Raw genomic sequence first — 22,010 nt, 5'->3', positions numbered from 1 at the left:
ATACATATACATTCAATACAATAATGTGTATGTATGTTTGTATTGATATACTATAGACCTCTTCAAAGAGATTCTAAAGAGTAAAATAATGCAATACTATAATGGCAAAGTGGAGAAGTCTCTACTTGTTTTTACTCTGTAGGGCTAAAATGTTCTGTTTGTCTGTTAGTCATGCAACATTTCAAGTTGTGAGTACAGTGGTCAAGATCTTGGTAAAGAACAAGGCTCGGATTTATCTGAATATTTCAGCCCTGTCTCTAAGAGTGTGTTATTGAATAATTATAAGACGCCGTGTGTTTTGCTGCACTGTAGCCTTTCTCCTTCTCAAAGGTCTGAGACAGTGCAGTGTGTTCTCACAGAAGTTATCTTGTTTAGGCTTTGCAGCTCATAGATACACGCCTGTAAGAACAACACACACACACACACACACACACACACACACACACACACACACACACACACACACATTGTGTATCGTAACCTTTGAACTAGACTTGAACAGCTGTTGGCCTGTTCATGTCATTGGTAACTGGCTAGAACTCGGTTGCGTGTCAGTCCAACTTCTATAGAGGATTAAATGTGAGTTATTGCAGAAATCGGGGCTCATTCTGACTGGGATCCTGCGAGAGTGATGTCAGTCTGAGTCCAGCGCTGCATAACTTAACATGTGATCTAAATAAAGGCCTGCACTGAGACCAGTCTTTTTTCTCGGGTGTGTGTTTAGTCTTGGGCTTCTAATTTACAAACCTGAGACCTTTGTTATAGCAATGGTTACCATTTTATTAGCCCGCTAACACTGGCCCGTATCAATCACATTGCAGTTAAAAATGAATAAATAAAATTAATGATACACATTTTAGTTGGTGTTGGTCTTGATCTTGGCCTGCCCCAAGCCCCTGACATAAGTGATTTGTGGTTCAAGAGTTGGTGCTGCTCTGGAACCAGTTTTTCTGGCTGAGAGCCGGTTCTTTGTCAGTCGAAAAAGCAAGGAACTGGTTCAAGATTAGGCACTGGCTTCGAACTGCATTCGTGGAGAATATAGGAGATAAACCTTTTCTATTTAGGATAACTTTAGACCAATTGTCTGTGTTGGACCCAATGTATCTCATAATCTGGTTGGGGCTGTTTGACTTGAACTACTGGAAATGGACTTTTCCATCATATTCTAATTTATTGAGATGTACCTGTACACTTTGTATCTACATCCAAGGGGATGCTATTTTACTGTCTAATAGATGAAGATTCAATTCAGAACATAGCAGCCTTACTACTACTTACTAGTCTTGAGTCATATAGGTGACACTTTTCAGAGGCCACCATTTCCATAATAAACATACTTTTGTAATATTAATTGTTTTTGAGACACTGAATTTCTCATCTGCCACTTTATTATGTACAACTGTTAATGCATATATCTAATCAGTAGTGAAGGGACAACGAAGCTTCGTGAACCATTTGCTTTATATACGGAGCCCACTAGATGTCGATCTTTGTTCAACAAAGGGCTGAAAACACACTCAATTACCATTGATAAAACTTTTTTTAAGCCAAGACCGCCATCGAGTGGGGTATATAATAAAGCAAATGGTTCACGAAGCTTCAGCCAATCACATTGCAGCATCTCAATGCCTTTAGGCATGTAGACGAGCTGCTGAAGTTCAAAGCGAGCATCAAATGGGGAAGAAAGGTAATTTAAGGGACTTTGAAGTAGTATGTTTGACTATTTCACAAACTGCTGATCCACTGGGATTTTCACACACAACCATCTCTAGGGTTTAATGGTCCGAAAAAGAGAAAATATCCAGTCAGCAGCAGTTATCTGGGCCAAAATACCTCGCTGATGCCAGAGGTCAGAGAAGAATGGCAAGACTGGTTGGAGGTGATAGAAAGGCAAAAGTAACCCAAATAACCACTCGTTACAACCAAGGTATGCTGAAGACCATCTCTGAACACACAACACGTCCAACCTTGAAGCAGATGGGCTACAGCAGCAGAAGACCACACCAGCCACTTTATTAGGTACACCTTGCTAGCTAATAAAGTGGCTGGTGAATGCACATTTCCACAGAACCTGCTGAGCAACTTAATGCTCTCCAGAGGTTCAACCCTTTGAACCATCTGGACGAATATTTAGCTGAAATTCCCACCATTTAACTGTTAAGACCCTAAGATGGACTCAATCATCAGACTGTTCCAATCTGTGTATGTGATGCAGAGATATGTTAGGAATTATTAGACTCATAATACATTTACAGATTTCTCACATAGTCAAAGCTCCAGATGGCCAATGGGTGTAATTAAAATCACAAGAGTATCACAAACTCTGTGAGCCAATAAATATAGCAGCGTTATTGTGTGAGAGTGCAGGAATATTTATATGCCTATATCTGCGTCTCAGTCTGTTTCTCACTCACTCTGTTTATATATATGATGGAAATGGGTAGAGAGGCTTGTTCATGCCAAAGCACAGAGGTTCAGCACTGGACAGTTCCCCTGAAAGTGTCTCCCACTGCTGAATACAAAGTAACTGTGGAGGACAGCTGATGGAATTCTTATGTGGGTTGCATAGTGGTTGCCATGGTTACCCTGTCTTTAGCCCTTGCATTGGTCCAGCTCTACTTACTTACACTAACACTGAATAAACCCATGATTGTTATTCTGTTTTTGAAGGGAGTAGAGATTTTGCTGGATTTCTTTTCTTACCTGCATGCCCTTTGTTAAGCCAGAAAATAAGTGTTCCTTTGTGAAAGTGTTTCTTTCTTACAGTTTTTCTTCTCAGTGTGAAGTATTGATTCTTTCACAGTCTGGTCATTTTGTCTGTTTCTCTGAAAACGATTGTTGCACAGTAAGATTTTGTGGTCTGGGTTTGTGAGTGAGGAAAAGATACTAAGCTGTGGTGTGTCCACAAAATGGACAACACAGCTTTTAAAACTTGACAATTTGCTTGTAACATCATCACTTTATACTCTCAACCTTTATCTCTGGGGGTAAAGGACGGCTAACAGACAACTAAATGCAAGTAAGCCCTGTCGAAACAATGTTGTAATTGCCACACTTCCAAAAGTAAGATCAAAGGTAGGAGTAGTGATCACAAGAAATTTCAGGTCCATAAAGGTGATCAGCTGTGAGCATATTTACTCGATCATACACGTCGGAAATGTGCTTGACTTTTCCTGCTCCACTACTGTTTGTAAGTTTCCGGGGAAGCAAACGGAAAGACCGAAAGTGGAGCTAAACATGGAGCTGAGGCCAGCGAAATAGATGTCAGCCATGACTTGGAGCAATAAACTAGGGAGGAACAGGTGAACGTTGGGAAAGAGTGAAGGAAATTACAATCCATCCACCGCTGTATCAAGAGAAAACTAACATTCACATCACGGCACTTCACACACAGGTATGGTGCATTCAATAGCGTCGAAACAGCTATGGTGCGTTCATAAGTGTGGGACATATGAAAACGTATTACTGGATGGAGCTTAGTTCAATAAATAAGTTAACAAAACATTTACAGTGTTGCTTTTTAACAACAACAAATCTGTTTAATATGAAAAAAATATATTGGGATCATTTTCATTGCCATATCGCCCAGCTCTAATCCAAGGTGCATGCATTTCCTTCTTGGGAAAAGAACTGCATATGATTTGTACTTACTCAGGCATACAAATTGTGCTTCTGTCTGACTATTTAGGCTGAAAACTGTATGTTGGTGCAAACAGTTGTTATGTGTGGGAAGTCAAGTGTTTGGAGCCTTTCAGTAATATTCAAGTGTGCTCACATCTTAACACACTCATTTTATCATAGGATGTGAATCTACTGATAACTGATGATTTTGGTTTGAAAGTGCCAGCAGTCAGTCATTTTTTTGCCAGTATCCAATGTCTTCTTTGGACATAAACCAGTTTACCCCCACTTGGAGAAAGCGACGGATAGATTTAGTGCAGATCCAGAGAGAGAAGAGAGAAAATCACTCAGCTGCACTGCAGAGATTCTGCTGTCCTCATTCTTTCTCTTTCTCTGTTGTACACACACATTTTTCCAAGCATTCTCCTGTGTGGGAATGCCCTGCAGAAGTATCTAACCTCCATGTGGTTACACTCTGCTAAAGAAACAGATTCTGTGTGTGTGTGTGTACACTCATGAGTGGTGCTTGGGCTAACATTTTAAAAATAATGATTTATGATTTATGCGTTTATGATCCTAGGCACATGAGAAGACACACAAACAGAGTAAGAGAGAGAGAGAGAGAAACACAGTCTGTGAGTGTAATGAGGTTAGAGAGGTGTTAATGATGGAGGGTCATTGGTCTAATTTCTAACAGTTTATAGCATGTGTGCTCATCTGTTGAGCCCAGTTCTGCCACAGCTTTGACTTGATATGTTTTGACATAAATTTGATCCGGTGACAGATTCATAACCATCCTTCAACTCAAGCAAAATCAAGGATTGAGGATTGAGTACTGCAGGGGTTTCAACAGGAAACACAAGTGCACAAATGCACAAAGACATATATAATAACTTTAGCCTCTAATGCTTAAATTAGCTTTTACCAGAAAGGGGACATGGCTTTTGAGAATTAAATTTAGTTGAGATTTCATTCCATGACATTATATTCATGTTTTTTTTGTGGATGGATGATATTTGTTGACATCTTAAACAGTAGTGATTTAGGCTAAATGCTAAAGTTAGCATGTTAACATAACACACAGTCAGTATGAAAATGCTTATGTGAATATTTGTCAAGTATATCTACCATCCTAACTTGTTTCACAGTCATCCCAAACTACAGCTGAGACTGATGGAAATTGTCAGGACTCCGATGGGGAATTGAGAGCAGATCTGAATAACTTGCAGTGATTTGGTTTATTTAAAAAAAAAAACAGGAAAGTCCAGAAGGCAAAACCGAGTTCAGTTACAGGCAGGGTTCTTTAATAGGCAGGCAGGCAGGCAGACACAGGCAGATAATCCAGACTGGCTTCAAAAAACAGGCAGGATACAAAACCGAACTAAAACTCTCTTAAATCTCTCCAATATAAATTTAATCTAAATACTAGTCTCAGGCAACATGTTGTACACACTCTGTGACGATCAGACAAACGAAACTGACAAGACAGGGTTTTAATTCTCACAGATTGGCACAAATGTGAACAGGTGAACAGAGAAAAAGAACAAAGACAGGAAGTACCTAACAAGGACATGGGCGAGGCCCCGGGCACATGACTAAAACACATGGCTGTATAAACACAAACAAAAGTTCAGAACTGTCATATTGACAGGTAGGGGAATCCTGACAGAAATGTCATCAGTTCTTCAGGTATTTGGTCATAAATTAAAGTATTAGACACATTAAATTTTGACTTCATGGGATCATCAACATTAGTGAGATTCATCCTATGTATGTAAATATTCCACAGAAATGCATCCAAAATTTGTTGAAATGTCTTATTAATTCATGAATACTAAAAGGTTATCCAAACTTGGGTAATTTAAGAGTCACTAATAAACCTTACATGCATGTATTTGGACTGTGGAAACCGAAGGACCCGGAGAGAACATGAAAGCTCCACACAGAAAAGCTGGATCTGTACTCAGAACCCTTTGCAGTGCTAACTACTACACTCAGATATATTTCAGTCAGAAACAAAGTATGGGCAGCGAGAGAAGCATCAAACTTTAGACTACCTGAATGAACAATAGGGCGCCATAGGAATGAGTTCTTTAATCAGAGAGTAAGTTAGCATTCTAGCGCCATGGGGTCTTACCTCTCAAACTTAATGAGGATTTTAGGTTGATGATTAAATGTCTGAATTAAGGTCTGTGGTTAACACAAGCTGAAGCGATGTTCATATTTTGTTGTACGACATAAAAATATGTCAGTAAATACTAGGCTGAGCGATTTATCGTTTTTTGTTCGAAATCGCGATTTTCAGACAAAGCGATTATGGAATCGCTGTGTTTTTTTGCAGCGCTCCTGACTGACCCATCATCTGTTGTGTCAACTATTTTACACATACATGCCGTCTCCCTACCATCCTGCCAAGCTCACAAATCAGGAGAGGCATGCTACTGGACAGGTCACCCTAACCAATCAGTATTAACCTTCTCCTCGTGTTTGTAACATTAACATGTTTTGAAATTGCTTATCCAAAAAACAGCATGGCTGTCATTTGGGAGTATTTCGGGTTTGAGGCTGAATACGTATACCTGAAAAAAGGTACTTTGCAAAATCGCGTTAAAATTGCGGCATCCAGAAGAAACACATTACATTGTCACATTGTACACATTGTGAATATTGCACCTTAGCTAGATTTAAAGAATAGTGAATCAAATTGAAATCGCAATATCTGACAGAAAAATTGCAATTTTCTGTTCAGCCCTAGCAAATACCCCTACTTGTGAATTTTGGGGTTTTTACGTGTTCTTAAAAAGGCGGTTGCTAACTAGTGGCTTAATGAGACTACAGTGGTTGTCGAGGCGCCATAATTTCCTCTCTCTAGCAGCTCTGCAAATTAGCAAATTGATACATTGCTCTAACCAGACTTCTGAGATAACCCATTTCACCCTGGGCTGGCAGCAGCTATGTAAATGCAGAGCTGTGCTAGGGCCATGTGCTAAAACCAGGCTCGTATGATGTCTCCATCTGCTATGGAGTGATGGGAAATCATTTATTTCAAGTGTCACACACACACACACACACACACACACACACACACACATCAAAGACAATTTAATACTTAAACACACTGCCTGTTTTCATGTCACCATGTCCTCCACAATGTTAATCTGAAGCATTGCTGTGTTTCACCCTCACTTACCTACACACACACACACACACACACACACACACACACACACACACACACATTTGTCGGTCTCCTTAGTAAATGGAGCTTCATGAATGTTTAATGTATTTGAAACCAAACACAGCAATCAATATAACCCTGACACATTACACGCACGCACGCACGCACGCACGCACGCACGCACACACACACACACCTGGAAACACAGGCACTAACACAACCCCTTGTTTCTAAGCTATATACCGCCTTCCTTTCTCTTTATTCTACGCTTTCTGTTTCTTCCTCTATCCTTCATCCCTCTCTTCTCACTCTGTATCTAGCTCTTTTCTCCTCCTGCCTCCTTTCCTGTTCCTGCTGTACGTCTGTCTGTATGTAAATAGTGTGTGATAGCTGAAGATGGTGGAAGCAGCTAGTTAGCCCCAGGAGGCCTTTCTTTCTTTTAATGACAGGTTGGCTTTCAGAAAGCTTGAATACATTAGTGGAAAGAGTCAGAGGAGGAAGCATTAGAGACCGACAGAGAGAGACTGTGAGAGACAAAAGTGATAAAGGATTTCTGAAGGACACATACAGAACACACACATAAATCTAGAGAAGCTGCACCTGCAGGTTATACCAAGTCAGAACAAGAACTCAAATCTGGCAATCAAATTTACATAATGACCAAGGAGAAATGTAGCACAGCAGTAACTAACAGTGTCTCCTTGTACTGTGTGTATGGTAAACCCAGGAATAGGAGCTGGCACTAGGGCAAACAACGTTTTTATGCAATTTTCCTTTCTTGCTAATCTATTTGCCAGATGAGCACCAAAATTGCACGAATAATGTTTATTTTAGAACCTACTCAGACTACCTCCTGCCACAAACTCACAACAGTTTTGTTGGCTAAGCTGGCTAAGGGACGTTTACCCCGTTTTCAGATTGATTTGTGAATCAAAATGCTAACCTCAATGTAAAGGAATATCCAAACTCATAAAATATCTATTTAATATTGTTCAGAGTGGTTATTGCAGAGGGGGTAAAAGTTGTTCTTCTGGGCCAGAGGGACCTTATACCGTCTGCATGATGGCAGTAACTGGAAGGAGTGATCGAGGGAGTGTAAAGGACCCTCTATGATCTGAGTGGCCCTCCCCACTGTAGGCCCTTTCATAGTGCCATTTCCTGCCAGGACATTTCCAGCTCTCCAGAGGTAGTCACAGAGGCAGAAAATTGGTGGGACTGTTAGAAGCGGGACCACTATGAACCGGCCATCCCAGCAAGGCGCAATATTTGACGTCGCGCGCGACGTCTAACACATGCCTTCCACTTGGTCCAACAGTCATCGAACCACCGTTCAGCAGCACAACAAGGGCAGCTGCCGTCGTTAACTGTGCACAGCGTTCACTACTTATTGTAAACAAACCAACATGCTAACTGTACACATGGTGTCCGTCGCTGATCGTAAACAACCGGCATCGCTAACTTTGCACATATTGGAGCACCACATACATTCTGCACTGCTACAGAGCTAACTGTGCGGCCTATTAGCACTGCGCAGCACTGCTGCTGCTCTGTTGTACATCACTATCGTCTCCTCCCACCTCGTTCCGAGACGCCAGACTGCATTATGTCACGAAGTTCACGCCTTCATCACTATGCAGTGTTTCCCACAGACCAGGTAGCAATGTGTGGTGCTCCACTGACACCGGTGGGTGAATCGAGTGTCACAGTGTGGTGGAGTCATCGGGTGGATGCAGCGGGCGGTGTTCAACACTTTCTGAAGCTGCCACATGAAGAAACCTGTATCTATTGTTCTTCAGAGTCACCTGCTGAGACACTATAAAGCTACAGCATTTCAACTCAATCTTTCTTCTTTAAAAGTAAGTTATTTAAGAGAAGACAACTAAAAACATTTTTACCAGAACCCTGCCTGGTTTCATTCCTAACCCCAACTAGTTCAATCTTTAGATTCTGTGAATCAGGAATGATTTGCACAAAACAACTTCAATTTGAGGTTTTTATTTCAAATAATTAACTTAAGACCTAACTCAACCCATAACCTGTTCTAACTTTTTTGGTAAAATAATGTAAAAAATAAAATATATTAACACAAATAAAATAAAGAAACTACCTAAGGAACAAAGCCTGATTCAGATTATTTTCAGGTTCTTCTACTGTAGCCTATTTGGTGCACAGCTTCATGTCCTATCAGAACGCCTCATTTTTCTTGGCTTCCTGAAAAACAACTCAAGTGCTCTTCATCAGGGACCTCCTTGGGTTCAGGCCCATTTATGGATAGTCTTGCTTGAGAAACAGCAAAAAAACAGCAACAGACAAATCAGAATTAAAATAGGCTACTTTCCCCACTCTTGTTTTTTTTCATTTATTTAAAGTCTAAACCTCTCTGTTTCCACCTCACCTGTTGTTTCAGCAGCTGCCTGTCTTACAGGAGCATTTTGTCTGCTGTCCTCCTCTATTTCTCCCTGAGCACCACTGTTTGATGCCTATAGAACATTCAGATAAATTAACGTTTACGAGCCATTTGACTGTTCAACTTTGTTTCAGACTGATAGCTCCTCATGCTGCTCCTTGTCCTCTTGACGAGAAAAAAAACTTTCAATACTCATCTCATCTGGATTAAAGCAGGAAACATTCAGAAAAACTACTGATAACTACAACAATAATAATATTTATAATAACTTAAAAAATGTGGTCTATTCTTTTTGATTTGACTGTGGGCATAGTAGTCTATCTCAAATATTAGGGCTGTAAAGTCCTAAATTCTTTAAATATATCATTTTATTATCATTTTAAACCTTTTTAGGTGAGAAAGTAGCCATTTAGATCCCCAGTGCGTCGTTAATTTGTCTAAATACCAGCTGTTTACTATTTGGTTCGGACGAATTCGGCGCTACTCAAGCTAGCCGTCGTGAGCAACGCACTTCCGGTTATATTCACAAAAATAAAACGCCCGTTGCCCTTTATAACGATAGAATTTGTGCTTTTACTTTGAAAACAGGAAGCGAACCTACCCTCGATGTAGCTAGCTTGAAGCAGCCGTTTTGACTGCTCTCGTCTCGTTAACGGCATTTGCGGAAACCATTCAATATTAACGTTACCGGAGCTCTGAGATCGGCCCGGTTCATTGTAAAACATTTATTTATTGGTGTGAATGTGGTGTTTTCTGTGTTACAGATGTTACAGACGTTAGAGTTTTTTTAATCCCCTAGAGAGGAAAAAAAACCCAGAATCATTTTGTGGCGGTCGGTCTCTATTCTGTGGCGGTGCGCCACAGAATGGTCTATGTGTGGGAAACACTGCTATGAATACCCTAAGACGAAAAGCTGGCACAGATCTTCCTGGCAATATAGTGGGACATTTGCGGGACCGCACTATTAAAGGGCCTTGAGAGGTTGTACGGTTCAGAAAGAACAGTTAGGGGTTTGCCGATTATTTTGCTGGCCTGATCAGTTATGCGTTAGAGTTTTGTTTTGTACTTGGTGGTTAAGGATTTGTACTGGGATGAAATGATGAAGAAGAGGATTCATTGAGTGAGGGGTTTGATCTGGGTCTGAGTCGCATGCTAGGATTAGCACAGAGGCCCCTTTCCATGGCTCATGGTGTCCTCCTTGACGCATGTGCTTGGAATTCTTCCACAATGAGGCGTTCAGGAGGCATTCTGATCAGATCCAGCCTCAGACTTGATAAACGACATCATTTCGATTCTATTTGCTTGTTGTATGGCCAGTTTGATCCCAAAGCCTGAGCACAAGTGATGAATGTAATTCGTAAGCATTTATATGACCGTTTATCTGAGTAGTAATATCCTGTAACTCTGTGTGAAATAGAAATGCTTCTGGTGGGTATTTTAGGTGCTGGTTTTGTGTAATAGTGCTGATATGCAACTTCAATGCACCTGCTAAGCTTCTCTCTTGGCTTTATTGTTCTATTTTCTCTCAGCCAGCATCATTGCTTTCCCTCGCTTCACCTCCATCTCTCTGGCTCTTACACTTTGGAGGCAGAGTGCGTAGGAGACTGCTGTAATGTTGCAGTTCCTTCTCTGTCCTGGCAGGCAAACATTGATGGTTTGTGTGGGTGAGCGGTCTGACTCTTCACATGCTGCCAAGATCAGGAAGGAAAAGGCAGGGTGGGGGAGGGGAGGGATGTGTGTGTCGGTGTGCTTCAATGTGTGTGTGTGTGTGTGTGTGTGTGTGTGTGTGTGTGTGGCGGGGGGTGTAGAGTAAGGACAGGGGCAGTGTTGCACAGCAAAAAAAGATCTGAGCTGCACCTTCTGTGGATTAAGTGTTTAACAGTGACATGTTGTTATTGCATGGTAGGCATTCCATAACATGACACAGCATTTCTTTCAGCATGACATAAGAGTACAGTATCTCTGATGTCATAATACCCCCAAACAGGGTATACAAGTACATCCAGCTCAATTAAAAATATGTGTCAAACTAAAAACATTTTATTTGGCAATATAGAGAATATGTATAGTTAACCTTTTCAATTATAACAAAAAAAAAACAATCTATTGTCACTTATAGCTGACACATTCTGCTACTGTTATGACTTTATCATTAGCAGTATAATTATTATCATTTCCCCACCAAGGTCTTTGCACTGCACTAAACTATAGATGCGCTGCAGTCACGTGACTTCTGAAGCTGTCTCTGTTGCCGCCATATTGGTTACCAAACGTAGCCAGACTCGAATTCACAACTTTTAGGTTAATGCTAGCAGCTCTGTTCATTAGCAATGTCACTCATTTCACATCCACATCACAAAAAATAGAAAAGGTATGCAGAGAAAATATCAGTAATCGAATGTGATCTTAATGGAATCTCTCTTGAGCTTTTCCAGTCACTGACATCGTCGGAGGTGTTGCCAGACTTTTCATTTCACGACATCTACATCTATCTGCTACACCACCCCTCTCCATACACCGGATAACATTTGAAAGCCTACAAGAGGACTGACGCGTAGCGGGGGGGGGGGGGTTATTGTTAATAAATTTGACACATATACTAAGCCAACAACTGCTATCTTACTCTGTAAAGATTAGCTGTTAGTAGCAGTTAGCATAGTTACGGAGAACAGCTTGCTAAGAAAAGGCACGTTCAGTGAACTGGAATTCACTGGTTGTTTTATTGTTTGGAAAGTCTCATAACTAATTTAACTTCCATTTCATTGATGAAAAAAAATGGCAATATATTTAGCCAGTCCAGTTAACATTTAAATGAACATATTTGCTGATACATGATTAGCTCGCAGGCTAACGAGCTAGCTAACGTGAGTTTTATTCCGACAAGTTAACTTTATGTTACGTTGGGACTCACCAGAGACAAAGTGTGAGCTACACAGGCAACTACTGTCGGTTGGCGTCCACTCTGCCCTCTTAATTGCTGCTAACCATTTCTGAAGTCTGTAGAATTAAATATTGGAGTCTCTTTTTATGTTATCACATCCCAGTCACTGTTGTTAACTCCTCAGTAAGGAAAGTAGCTATCGACTGTTGCTAAAAGTCAGTAGAAGTCTCTAAATAACATCATCGCCTGAGAGAGTAGGAGAGAAGAATATTGTGTTGGGGAGGCAAAAAGTACGTAAAAAACAAAAAACAAAAATATGTTTAGAACTGCAAATGCACTGTCTTCTGTCACATTTCCAACCCTCCTCCTTATCCGGCCTCGGACTGCAGCTGAGAGGGACTGCTGCACGAAGACTAGGCCGCATGTGAGTGCTTTTAGACGGCACCTGCTACTCGTTAAGAAGAGTAGGAATGAGTCTCCAAAAGTCTCCAATAACACCAGAAAAAGTCGCTGGATTTGTTGCTCATCACTTTTTTGAAAAAGAGGCACTAGAGGGGTCTGAAAAGTTGCTAAATATTGTGATAAAGTCACTAAGTTGGCAACACTGATCCCACTCTGCAACATATTGAAGGCAGGTTCACGTTTGAAAGGGTACCCAACATAGTGGCGACCAACAAACAAATGTTTGACGTGTTTGTGAGGTCAGCTGCAAGACGTCTATAGGCCTACTTCACTTCTCTATTACTCTGCCTTATTCCCTCTCTGATTTCACTAATCTCTGTAAGCAGGGGTATATTTATATTCAGATGCACAGGCTGCTTGTTAGGACAGAGGAGCTGTTTTTTCCCAATCCAACAAAAAACATCTTCAAACATCTACAAAATGTCAAACCTGCCGACAGGAACCTGGGTGCAATCTTTGACGGTGACCTTTCATTTGTAAAACAAGTTACAAAAGTCATTCAGTCCTGTTTTTTGGGAGCGTTTCAAAAATGTGGTCTGTTCTCTCTTGGCCTTATCTCAAGAAGGTCATGCATGCTTTTATATTATTTTGGTTAGATTGTTTTAATCCATTGTAACCAGGGTAGAGTCAAAGTAATCTTACAGAAGACGAGATGATTGTTAGAACTGATTTGGCTCTGCTGCTTTCTAAATCCTGGTTCAAGACTAAAAGAGTCTAGTGCAGACTCCAAATACTGCATCTTTTTCTGAAAACATATTAAACATTTTTTTTTTCTCCAACTTATCTTGTTTTAATATTGTTATTGTTTTTCATCTTATATTTTATTCCATATTCTTGTATTTTTTGATTTTGCCTACTGAAATGTTTATTATAATATTTTAATATTCAGTGTTTTCTTCAGTGAAGGAGCATTTAATATATTTCTGCTCTGGGACATTTCCAGGCATAACATTATAGTTTTGCACTTGAAACGTTTTTTGCACGGTTCATTTGAAATACAAGGCTTATTGTGACAGATACCTCTTTTTTTTAAGCTTGAGAGATTTTTAATCCTCAACATGTTTCTTTTTAAAATGTTTACTTTTATCCTAGTTTCAAGCAACTGGAATGTATTTTTGATATTTTTATTTTTTACTTTTATTCAAGCATTCCCTGAGGCTGTTTTTGCCTTGCTAAGCCTGAGTACAAGGGGTTCTGTTTAATTTTGATATTTCAGATGCTGGGTTGGATAGCTGATGACAGTTCTGTGTGAACAATCTTTAAATGTGTGGAGAGTCAGAATAACAAAGATAGCATCCTGTCCTGATATGCACTACCACAATCAGTCACATACATGTGTTTTGGCTCTTTCCTGTGCTTTGTAATCCTTTGTTGATATTGTATTTTAGTGCATCAGCATTTAGTAAGTATGCATCATTTACAAGCTCTTGTTGGGCTTGAGACAAGGTGCCTTGTTTGGTTGGTAGTTTCGGGACTGGTGTGAGTTCAGAAATGGATCATTAAGAAATAGTGTTGGACAGTTCACTGACTCTCGGATAGTAAATCGAACACTTTTTTTAAAGTAATTTTGTTCATTTTAACTAGATTGGCGCTGTAGCCCGATGTAAAAAAAAGAGCGCAGTTCTCAAACACTGAAGGGAAAATGGTTTGCTTCCAACAAGTTCTCCAAGCGAAACAACAGAAGAGATCGTGTGTTAATACCAAAATTACAGCACATATGTGCGAATCGTGGCTCGCGGCACAGTGGCATGTTCTACAAATAGCACACACGTATGGTTTGCGGCTGTAAAAAAAGCTGCAGTTCCTGTGGATTTTCTCGTAAAACCACAGACCTAGGTATAGGTAAAAAAACTTCCTGGTAAGGAATAATAAAAAGATAGTTTAAACAGTAAATAAATATAAGCCAATGCCGGAAATGAAGTAGTTACAAGGGTCACTTGACAACTGCAAGTGATATTAAAAAACGTAAGTTACTTTCAAAAACGTGATTCATGTAACTCAAGTAAACATATGTCAATATCACTTGTTTTTTCGTTGCCTGTACACACAACCTATATTATCGTTTTTGACGAGAGAATAGGCTGTTTGCTTTAGTTGACAAAGTACGATACAAAAATGTGACAACCAATTAAAACCATGTGAAAACCAAAGACTGTACAGTACTGGGATGCGGATTAGTGCAGCATTGTTACGTATCATGAATGAATCATTAAGCACCCCTACAGACAGTTGATAGCTGTCACTTGACTAAAGAACGAAAGACCGATCGGCATGAAACACCGGTCGTGAACAAACCACTGTTCCCCCACATCGGCTGAGCCTCTACAGCTGTCACATAACAAATGAACGAGAGACTCAAACTTGAGGACGCATAGTTAATTCGCGAACTTTTCATTTCTGTTTCCTGTCCTGACTGAGCTTAGCAGCTGCCATGTGACGAGGGAACGTACAGCGTGAAAATGAACGCATCACTCACTGAGACTACTCATTACTCCCCAGTCATATAAAAGATTAGTTCAAAGTGAACTTAATGTTAATGAATAACACAACCATTAAGAAAGAGAAAGTTTGCAGCTGTCTGATGTGTTTTAGGCTCCAGACCCTTCCCTTTATATCAACAGTTTTTACCTGGATTAATCAACAATCAGGTAATTTTATCAGGCAGCCACAAACAGCAAGTGAGCTCAGTTGATTAAATATATGTTTTGATAAATAAGAAAATTGCAATAGTATGTTTCCTGCTGTACATACAAAATGTTATACAGTTGGTTCCAATAGGAAGAAAGTTGGAAACAGTGTCAGTGGCTGCACAACAGGCAGAATGCTGCCATGACTAAATAAATTACATTTAATTTTATGCAACACAAGCTGCCGATTCAGAAACTTCATATATTCATGATGTGAAACCTCAGCCCTGGAACACACACCTGCACTCAGAAAGAAAAGACAAAAAGTGTTACTGCTTGCATGTAACAAGACATGTAACACTTCATCTGATACTTCTCTGTACACAAATCTTTTGATATCAGCTTATGTAGAACCCAGAAATCATATCCAATGTCAAAAGCTTGACAGACTGTAGCTGCCCTTTGCTACACAGCTATTGTTATTCTGTTCTGCACGGGAGAGGGAGAGGGAGAGGGAGAGGGAGAGGGAGAGAGAGAGGGAGAGAGAGAGAGAGAGAGAGAGAGAGAGAGAGAGAGAGAGAGAGAGAGAGAGAGAGAGAGAGAGAGAGAGAGAGAGAGAGAGAGAGAGAGAGAGAGAGAGAGAGAGAGAGAGAGAGAGAGAGAGAGAGAGAGAGAGAGAGACTTCCTTCATCGATCTCGATGTCTTCAATGTCTTGTCTGTGGTTCTGATTCTGCTGTAGCACACAAAGACGCATTTTAAACCATTTGAAAAGTGACAACTTTAATTCAGTTCAGTTATTCAAGACAGACATCATGTCTGCTGGGACTCTCTTCATTTCTTTGTTGCCTCCAATTTGCATTGTGTCAGCTGAGCCTTTGAATGCTTCATTTTATACAAAGTTGGTTGGATGGAAATAAAACAGATTTCTGCCTCATACACCAGGAGGTGTTGTTTGATATTATTCATATTTTGGCCAAGTGCAGAGAATGAGCAGGGTATGTCCTCTGGGAAACATGAATTAGCTCACTAAGTTTCTGCACATTTTGTTTTTTCTTATGCACAAGTTGAAACTTTAGCCAGACGGTAGATACTAGGCCTGGATTACGGTGAGCATATTTACTCTATCATGTTGGAAATGTGCGTGAGAACAGGAAATCATAGTCGACCTTTTCCTGCTCCACTGCTAATTGACGACTGATTGCGTTTAGCTCCACATTTGGTCTTCAGAGTTGAGGGCAGCAAAATAGATGTCAGCCATGACTTGGAGCAATAAACCAGGGAGGTACAGGTGAATGTTGGGAAAGAGGAAAGGAAATTACAATCAATCCGCCACTGTATCGAGAGAAAACTAACATTCACAGAACGGCAATTCGTACACAAGTGCTGCCCTACAAAGCAAAAAGGCAGTAACTACACAGAGTGCAGAACTGAGAAAAATGACTTTAAAGTTATCTGTATCTGCTATACATCACATTAATGTTAAAGCACTGCAAAACAACTTTTCTTTGAAGCAATATAGGCAAGTTAAACTCCAATTCAACAGAGCAAAACAAAATAATTTTTCGTGCGGATGCCGCAAAATCAGCTGTGTGTGTTCACCATGGAAACAGTAACTTCACTGCGCAGCAACACGGTTATTTTTTTGTTAGGTAAAACATAACAAGAATACAGTAGCCTAATGGATGTTACTGTACTCTCTTTGTTTCACTAGGGCTTTTTGTAGTTACTGTACAAATGAGTACCATTTTTCTCCAAAACGACACACATTTGAGATACGATGTTTTGTCACATAACAAAGGATGCCTTGAATGTCATGAAAATGATAATAACTCATTTTTGACCAAAAATGCAGTTACTGCCTTTTTGCTTTGTAGGGCAGTGTGGTGCATTCAATAGTGTCGGAACCGATATGGTGTGTCTCTAGTTAATCTCTAGTTTCTAGAGACAATTAATATCCACAGCAACATCCAAGCTACATCTACAGGCTAGTAGTAGTCTGGACAAAGGACCAACCAGCATCATCACTGTTAGCCATCAGCTTAAAAAAAATATGTCTTTTATTTATTGATTCTAAAGTGAGTTATTCTGCATTTGCTCCTTTTTTTCAGTGACTTAAAAACTCATTCAACGTTTTTTTATGTTTTCATGTTTTAAAGTCAGTGTAGTAATTGACTTCACACTGTTTTTTAAAGCAGTAGTGGTGTTTTTAAAGCATGGGGAGGTTGTCAGTTATAAGAAAGTCTTTTCTCAGTATGAGCTTAATTTGCTCCAGCTAGGCTGCTTTTTAGTGTGAGCTGCATTTCAAGAAGGCTGCAGTATTCAGTCCATGCTGTAATCTATGCAAAAAGGCAACTTTGTTGCTGCAAGCAAAAAGGATTTAATTTATCACCAAGCAAAGCTCCTTCTTTGACATTGGCCATTCTACAAGTGAGTGATTTTATATTCAGAGATGAAAAGCTGCTACAGTGAGTGTGCAAAAAGCTTCCACAGAGAGAGAACTCAATAGAAACACTTTTAGAAGTTGAATAGGAAACATGTTTTTGGACGTATCTGCTGTTTAATTACATCTTAAAGAACTATGCTTCTCTCTGTGTATGTGTGTGTTTCCATTGGGACCAGTAACTGGTGTGTTACTGGCTATTCAGACTTTGAATTAATTAATGGACATGTCATCAATAAGTCAATCATCAGGGCCTGGAGGGGGCGGACACTGTTGTCAGGTAAAAAATGAGCGGAGTCGATCAATGTGCAGTTCTCATGAAGTTACAATGTATCATGTATAAGCAAACAAATGACTACCAGTGAGTATCAATATGTCATTTATTGATGCAGAGTACCAAACACCTCCTTGCTGTATTTCCTTGTCATACGTGACTATAACCAACAAAAGCAACTTGGAAGACTAGCTGCTTTTTCTACATTTTACTACTTTTTTCCATTTTTTTATTGGCCTTTTAATTGATTATTTAAGAAAACTGTCACAGCTGCAACTAAGCTGCAGCTGTATACCAGTCACACATCCAGCAGAACGTTAACATTCAATAGGAGTCACATGCATGCCCAGGATGTAAATCAAAATTTTTAATCTCTGCTTTTGGTCTCCCCAAGTCCTGAAGTAAATATATATGTCTTAAACTGCTAAATGCTCCACTTTGCTCACCAGCTAGTCTCCCTCACTGTGTCTCTCTACTGTTTGCTGTTGAGCAACAAGCTGTGTTGATGAGGTGAAGAAACCAAAAACAGGAGCTAAAGGATTCTAAAGAGCTCTGTCCAGCTGAGTGGAACTGCAGAGTTCTCTGTGGGTTTGTCTCTTTGAGTGATACCTTTCACATGACACAAAGCCGTTTGATCCAATGTTATTTGGAAGATATGGAGTGTAACAACAGCATGTAGGCCGCAACAAAGAAGAGAAATGCACACTAAAGTTAACAATAATAAACTAAGTATGAAAGTAAATTAACAGATCATACCTGAAATGAGCCACAAATGAGCTCTGCCATTTCGCCTTTGGATATTCACACTGATTCCAGAAGGACGCAATATTGATGTCTATTGACATTGCAATCCGGCAATGCGGAACGAAGAGGGAGGAGATGGTATTGTTGTGTCACAAAGCAGCAGCAGTAAAACCGCTTGTCAACCAAAGCAGTTTCAGAGCCGGTTCAGAGCCGGTTTGCTTTTCTCGTCTATGTCTCCACCCTCTCGGCAAGTATAATAACAAGAGCAGACTACATGTCTCTACAACACATCTGTGCTGTTCATCTTGATCACTATGGACGCCGAATACATTCTTATTAACACTGAACGTAAGATGTTAATGTTGGACTTTGTTGTAAGCTAATGCTAGCCCGCTAACGTTAGCACAATATCGATCACCCACTAACGTTAGCAAGCTAGCTCGTCCGTATCAATCACATTGCAGTTAAACAAATCAAATTAATGAATGATACACTTCTCTCTCAACCTACTTCATACAGTCTATGCTCTCAACGGCATCAAGTTCGTCTTGTTGGTCAGATAACCCTCCCCCAGCCCCTGTCGTAAGCAGTTCGTGGTTCAAGACCAGCAAAGAGTTGGCGTGGAGCCAGTTTTCCTGGCTGGGAGCCTGTTCTTAGGTGGTGGAAAACCAAATAACTGCTGCCCAACTCTGGTCGAAAAGCCCTATATGTCTACAATAAGTGACGGCAGCTGCAAGTGCATTCAAAACAATGATGGTGGAAGAACTGCACGTCGTGCTGTTTCTCCCTGTAGAGATTCTTCAAACTCAAGCAAAATTCTTCTGCACTTTGCTGAACATTTTTTGATTACTGTCTGTCACATATTTCCTGTCTTGCCACCTCTGCTGGTTCACATTGATCCAGCATGGAACTTTCTTGCCACTGTAAGTCTGTTACAGACTACCCCTAAAGGCGATACAGAGCCGGGATCACTTGGTCCCCTCATTACGCCTCTGGGATATTCAGACTGAAGGCAAACCGTTTGAAACAGCCGTCTGAAGGGGTTAGTGAGACACAGGCAGTACCATGGCAACACCACTCTGGGTCTGTCATAGTACTTATTAGTGAGTGTGTGGGATTTTTTTGATGCTGTGGTGAATCTACTGTAGACCGTCTCATCTGGGCCTCTGAAGGGTCATAGTACTGTACAGGAGGGGGCTCCTACACGGGCACAGCTTGTAGGTATGAGATGTGTGTGCATTCTTATGCTGCGCTTACACCAAAAGATTTTCACAGTCCCATACTAAAAACGGACTTCTTTCGTAAATCAAGGAGTTGTACTGGAGTCAAAGCGCACTCCCGCCATCTCGATCGTTAATTTAAGGTAGTAATCTGCACTGTTTCATAACAGACTTGTAGTGTTGGGTTTGCGACCATATCAAACGTTTTTGACATTATCGCGATGAAACATTGAAAGTGGAGAGTGAAATGCTATAAAATGCTATAAAATACTATGAAATGTGGAAAAAAATGCTAAAAGAATCTAGTTGTAGTCTTATAAATAGTGACCCTGCAAGATTCACAGTCTTTGTAAAATCTCGAAACACTTGTCTTTAGACGTGAGCAGGTGTGAACTGATAGTTTTCAAAGAGTCTTTTCCAAATATTTTCAAAGTCTTCTGATGTACAGGTAGGATTAGTCAGTAAACTGAATAATTAATAGTGGTGAGCTACATGTTTGAAGATTGTCGGTTGCACGTGTTCAAACATGATATGGCATGTGGTTTGTGGTCTGTTTATGTATGGTTTTGTGTTCTGGGATGGAACAGGGATGAGAGACACACATAGGCAATGACTGCCAGAGAGAGAGTGAATATGCAAAGGTGTTTTGGTGATGAATCCATTCCAGGAAGACAGATGGACTAACAGCACCTCGAACTGATTTTAACCTGCACACCTTTGTCCCCAAACACAGAGAGGAGCGCACACACACACACACACACACACACACACCAAAGGAGGAGGTCTCTGGGGTAAACAGATGTTCAGTGTGATGTGATTTGCGTGTTTTGATTTGTTGCCATCCGCTGCTGGATCCAAAATGGGCCACTATCCTGTTTCTGCTGCTGGGCTCCCACAAGGCCACGTTACAAACTTTCATGGCCAACAAACCACAGCAGTCAGTGAATTCAGAACATGTCTAACATGAGCACTAAAAATGTGAAGAACCACATTAAGGTTTGATTAAACAGTTTGCACCTGCAGAGTATGTGTAGCAGATCAATTGTGGTCTGAATACTAACACTCACACTGCAACTGCCATTCTCCTTTAAAATACAGGTTTTATGTAACAAACTAGGGATGGGAATTAATAATTAATGATCGATTAATGGTCGTTATGAATTTGGTCGATCACGTGGAATTTTTAATCAATCTGTGTATTTTTTAATTTTAATTTTATCTATGACTGCGTATCAGTACTCACTGAAATGAAACACGGCCGAGCATTCAGTTATGCGGCCGTATGTCAATAAGCCAATGAGCTGAGAATTAAGTTGGATAAAGCTACAGTTTGCAAACTGAAAGTTGCAATAACAATTATAAAACACACAAAAATACAAGAGTATTAATTTGAGCAAACTGTATCAAACCTTGCTAGCATGAATTACTATGTTTAATTTTATCCAACACTTATTTAAACACAAAACACCCTTAATTATGCAGATTACTGTGAAAACTAACCTCATGCCTCTTCGGGAGGTAAAACATAAAACATTGAATTCCTTGACGTTATCTTTACAGTATCACCTCAGTTGAGTTAGTTTTACGATCGTCGGGAAGTCTCTTTTCGTCCTTTCAAAATAAAATCGGTCGTTATCAAACAGGCTTTTGCATATGTACTGAATATATATCTTTTTTTGCCCATGTACTAATTGATCGTTAACATTATATATGCTCAGGTTGGCAGGTTTCTTCCAAACGCCCATCGTAATCACAATGTGTGTGTGTTTATAGCTCGATATGTATCATTATGTGAAGCTAAAAATGTGTGTTTTAAATGCTGTTGTTTGTGATAATCAACACTGTAACTTACATTCTTACATTTACACATTACCTTGGATAAAATGTTGTTGATAAAGACAATAATTGTCAGATTAACCTATAATGAACTTTAGTTGCAACTCTACTAATACATCTTGTCTGTTCTACTTTCAGACACATTGAGAACTGGACTGGTCTGCAGACCCTGAAGGACGTGGACATGTACATCTACACCGGCTTACAGAGGCTGTAAGTAACACAGTCCTCCAAGTGTCTGTTTGTTCATGCAGTGTTGTTGCTGCTGGACCATATTTGTGATGCCTAATACAGAAATTAGTATTAACAACCCTAAAAT

At 40.1% G+C, this 22,010-nt stretch overlaps 1 protein-coding gene across 3 annotated transcripts in view; it reads left to right on the top strand.

Annotated features, from left to right (window-relative positions):
• The window catches only part of ntrk3a (neurotrophic tyrosine kinase, receptor, type 3a), a 229,490-nt gene that overhangs the window by 29,789 nt on the left and 177,691 nt on the right, over nt 1-22,010 (top strand). For 2 of the 3 annotated variants that reach the window (XM_059334506.1, XM_059334505.1), the window contains exon 2: nt 21,830-21,904. In XM_059334506.1, the coding sequence (XP_059190489.1) occupies nt 21,830-21,904 (75 nt within the window). Of the gene's footprint in view, nt 1-17,503; nt 17,605-21,829; nt 21,905-22,010 lie in introns of those variants that run through there. The other variant, XM_059334507.1, reaches the window with a different exon arrangement.

The sequence above is a fragment of the Centropristis striata genome, chromosome 6 (assembly GCF_030273125.1).
Source record: "Centropristis striata isolate RG_2023a ecotype Rhode Island chromosome 6, C.striata_1.0, whole genome shotgun sequence".
NCBI lineage: Eukaryota > Metazoa > Chordata > Actinopteri > Perciformes > Serranidae > Centropristis > Centropristis striata.
Note: the sequence above shows the minus strand (reverse complement) of the source record. Positions and strands in the feature narration are given on the sequence as shown.